This window comes from Hylaeus volcanicus, unplaced genomic scaffold (assembly GCF_026283585.1).
Source record: "Hylaeus volcanicus isolate JK05 unplaced genomic scaffold, UHH_iyHylVolc1.0_haploid 9311, whole genome shotgun sequence".
In the NCBI taxonomy this organism is placed as follows: domain Eukaryota; kingdom Metazoa; phylum Arthropoda; class Insecta; order Hymenoptera; family Colletidae; genus Hylaeus; species Hylaeus volcanicus.
Window position 1 is genome coordinate 1 of NW_026532005.1, and position 2,659 is coordinate 2,659.

A 2,659-nucleotide genomic window follows, 5' to 3' on the forward strand; every position below is an offset into this window, starting at 1 on the left:
TTTAACAGGAACAAACACCCGTAAATCCCAAACATTACATGTCTTGGGGTAGATGTGACATTCGTAGTTTAAATGGCATTTTAATATATTCAATAAAGTAAAATAAATACTTAAACAATTTTTACAATGGTATCGATCCGTCTCCTACCAGCGTTTGTCTTTATAATTAGCGTTTCGTTTAACTATGCTTCCGCTTCGCATTCCATTCCATATTTCAGCACTCCTACACTACGGGAGCTTAGTAGTTATTATGTCCTAAATAATAAAAACGAATGCTTTCGTACTACGATACCCAGTGGTAAGCCACATCGAACAATAGATATGCCGTTTTGAAAAAAAAATATAAATGTACAGACAAGAGGTACATAGGAGGCACTGGGACTGATGAGTTCATCCGTTACTTACAAAGAACACCTTGCGTACCTTACATAAAAAGTAAGACCATGCCATACCTGAAGATTTTGACAGAAATGATTCTTAGTGAATTTATTTAGGTCAAAATGCAAAAAGGTATTATTTAATATAATTTTTTTCTTTAGCTCCTTCTCACATGACGCGGAATGAAGTGTACGAAAAACTATTGCTTATAGGTGAACACATCAATAAATTTTTCTTCACGAAAACATTTTTTTAAAAATTGATTTTTCATAAAAATAAAATTTCCAATTAATAAAAACTATACTTTTAGTTAAAAAAGAGCAAGAAGAGGATATGGAAAGGGGAATAGACCTTAATATAGGTATAGATGGTTTATACTGAAATAACAGTTGATAGCAAAAGGAATTTTTAATTTATCTATTTTTGTTAAAATGCAATAATTTTTGAATATTAACTAATCACTTTTTCTTAGATAGAGGAAGAAGATTGGAAGACGAATGGTTTCAAAATGAAGAAGGTCCGTACTAGAAGAGAAATTGTTTAAAGAAATGATGTTTAGTACATCTATTTCTCTTAAAATGCAATAATTTTTTAATGTTAACGAAGCATTTTTTAGAAAAATTGAAAAAGGAAGCGCTTCGACAAGAACAAGGTCCGTACTAGAAAAGAAATTGTCTAGTGAAATGATGTTTAGTGCATCTATTTCTCTTAAAATGCAATAATTTTTGAATGTTAACGAAACATTTTTTTAGATGAAGCTCTGAGAAAGAAAAAGCTTCGACAAGAAATAGGTCCGTACTAGAAAAAAAATTGTCTAGTGAAATGATGTTTAGTACATCTATTCTTTAAAAAATACAAAAGCTCCAATTATGAAAATATATTTTTTTAGCTTGGGATGAGACTACTGATCTGGAGAAAGGCCTGGACACAGAATGTATGTATTAAAAAAAGTTGTTCACTGAAATAATGTTTAAAACATTGATTTCTGTGAAAATGGAAAAGCTTTGACTATTAAAATTTTCTTTCAGCTGCGGGATTATTGACGAATCTGGAAAACATAATGACGAGACAAAGTCTGTATTTGAGTAAAAGTTGTTTACTGAAATAATGTTTAAACATCTATTTTTGTTAGAATTCAAAAACATCAAATAGATAATAATTATTTTTTTAGGTAACCTAAGTACCGAAGAATTACAAGCCTTTAACATTATAAAAGAAAAAAAGCTTTGCCCGAGCTTTAAAGTTCTTTACGAAAGGTCGTGTTAGATCACTAAATTCAAATGCAACTAAAAATTTAACAGAAACTAGTTTTATCTGCATAAAAACATACGATACGACACTTTTAGTGTAAAAAAACCAAATTAAATTTTCAAAAAAAAAATTTTCTAATTTTATAATGACAAGATTAATTCATTATTTAACAAATCCACAAAAAGACCACTGAATAATGATTTATTCTTGTTTTTAACTTTAGGTGTTTTCTGTATTTTTTTAATCATTCATTTTTGTGTAAAAACATCATTTCAACTTTATTATCCAAGAATTTCGTAGCAAAAACGTCGTATTGATGAGCCACGGTCACTTTTTTTTTTTACATTCGTAAACTTGAATATAAATCTCAAGAAAACGAAAATTCACGGCATTCTTTGCTTTTCTCTTTAGTATTGAGCCATTGCAATGTTTTCTCTATATGTCTTTTGGGTTATGCATTTATCCCATCCTGTTTTTATCACCGTATCTAATTCTAGAATATACTTTATTGTTAATGCGAATTCAAACAAACTTTTTTCAAAGGTAAATACTCTGTTATCTTTTTTTAAATGCTTTTCTCATGTATTCTTTCAACCTTAACACAACCATAAAAAAATTTAAATTACATTTACACATAAACTAGGTACCAATTTGTTGATTTTTTGAATTTAACGAAAATGCTTCCATTAATTACTATTAAAAAATTTTTTAAAATAATATATGATGTCATTGGGTTTCTTAAATCATAAAACTGCAAATGTTTTTTTAAAAATCTTTTTTGTATACAGTATAATCAGTATTTATATAGACATGGCTCTGCCGTTTTATTCAAAAAAAAACTGTTAATTGCTATACGTTAAAGCAGTATATCAGATTTCATTTTTTTACTTAACAGCATGTGCCCGAATGGAACGCTGAATGAAAAAAAAAAGCTTTTTTTCTGCACAGTAACACTAAACCGTTACAATATGAGGCATCCTTTTGGAGCTCATAATTCGGCTTCACAGCCTATCCCTCAGAGGGGACACTG

General features: G+C 28.9%; 1 protein-coding gene across 2 annotated transcripts; it reads left to right on the forward strand.

Moving 5' to 3' along the window:
• The first annotated feature begins 11 nt into the window (after nucleotides 1-11).
• On the forward strand, nucleotides 12-1,859 carry LOC128882286 (uncharacterized). 2 transcript variants are annotated; one of them, XM_054133865.1, is made up of 10 exons: nucleotides 12-298; nucleotides 355-435; nucleotides 540-590; nucleotides 689-739; nucleotides 851-895; nucleotides 995-1,030; nucleotides 1,131-1,169; nucleotides 1,268-1,312; nucleotides 1,407-1,463; nucleotides 1,550-1,859. In XM_054133865.1, the coding sequence occupies exons 1-10, from the start codon at nucleotides 127-129 to the stop codon at nucleotides 1,642-1,644; spliced, it is 672 nt and encodes a 223-aa protein (XP_053989840.1). In that variant the 5' UTR covers nucleotides 12-126; the 3' UTR covers nucleotides 1,645-1,859. The 2 variants fall into 2 exon arrangements, with proteins under 2 accessions (XP_053989840.1, XP_053989841.1); XM_054133866.1 differs by having other exon boundaries at nucleotides 1,407-1,451.
• Nucleotides 1,860-2,659: the final 800 nt, after the last annotated feature.

What these genes read in the sequence shown, in the direction of transcription:
- LOC128882286 (XM_054133865.1), top strand. Translation starts at nt 127, where the DNA reads ATGGTATCGATCCGTCTCCTACCAGCGTTTGTCTTTATAATTAGCGTT. An exon ending in TTGCGTACCTTACATAAAAA is followed by an intron (nt 436 to 539) that starts GTAAGACCATGC and finishes TTTTTTCTTTAG; the next exon opens with CTCCTTCTCACATGACGCGG. An exon ending in GAGACAAAGTCTGTATTTGA is followed by an intron (nt 1,464 to 1,549) that starts GTAAAAGTTGTT and finishes TTATTTTTTTAG; the next exon opens with GTAACCTAAGTACCGAAGAA.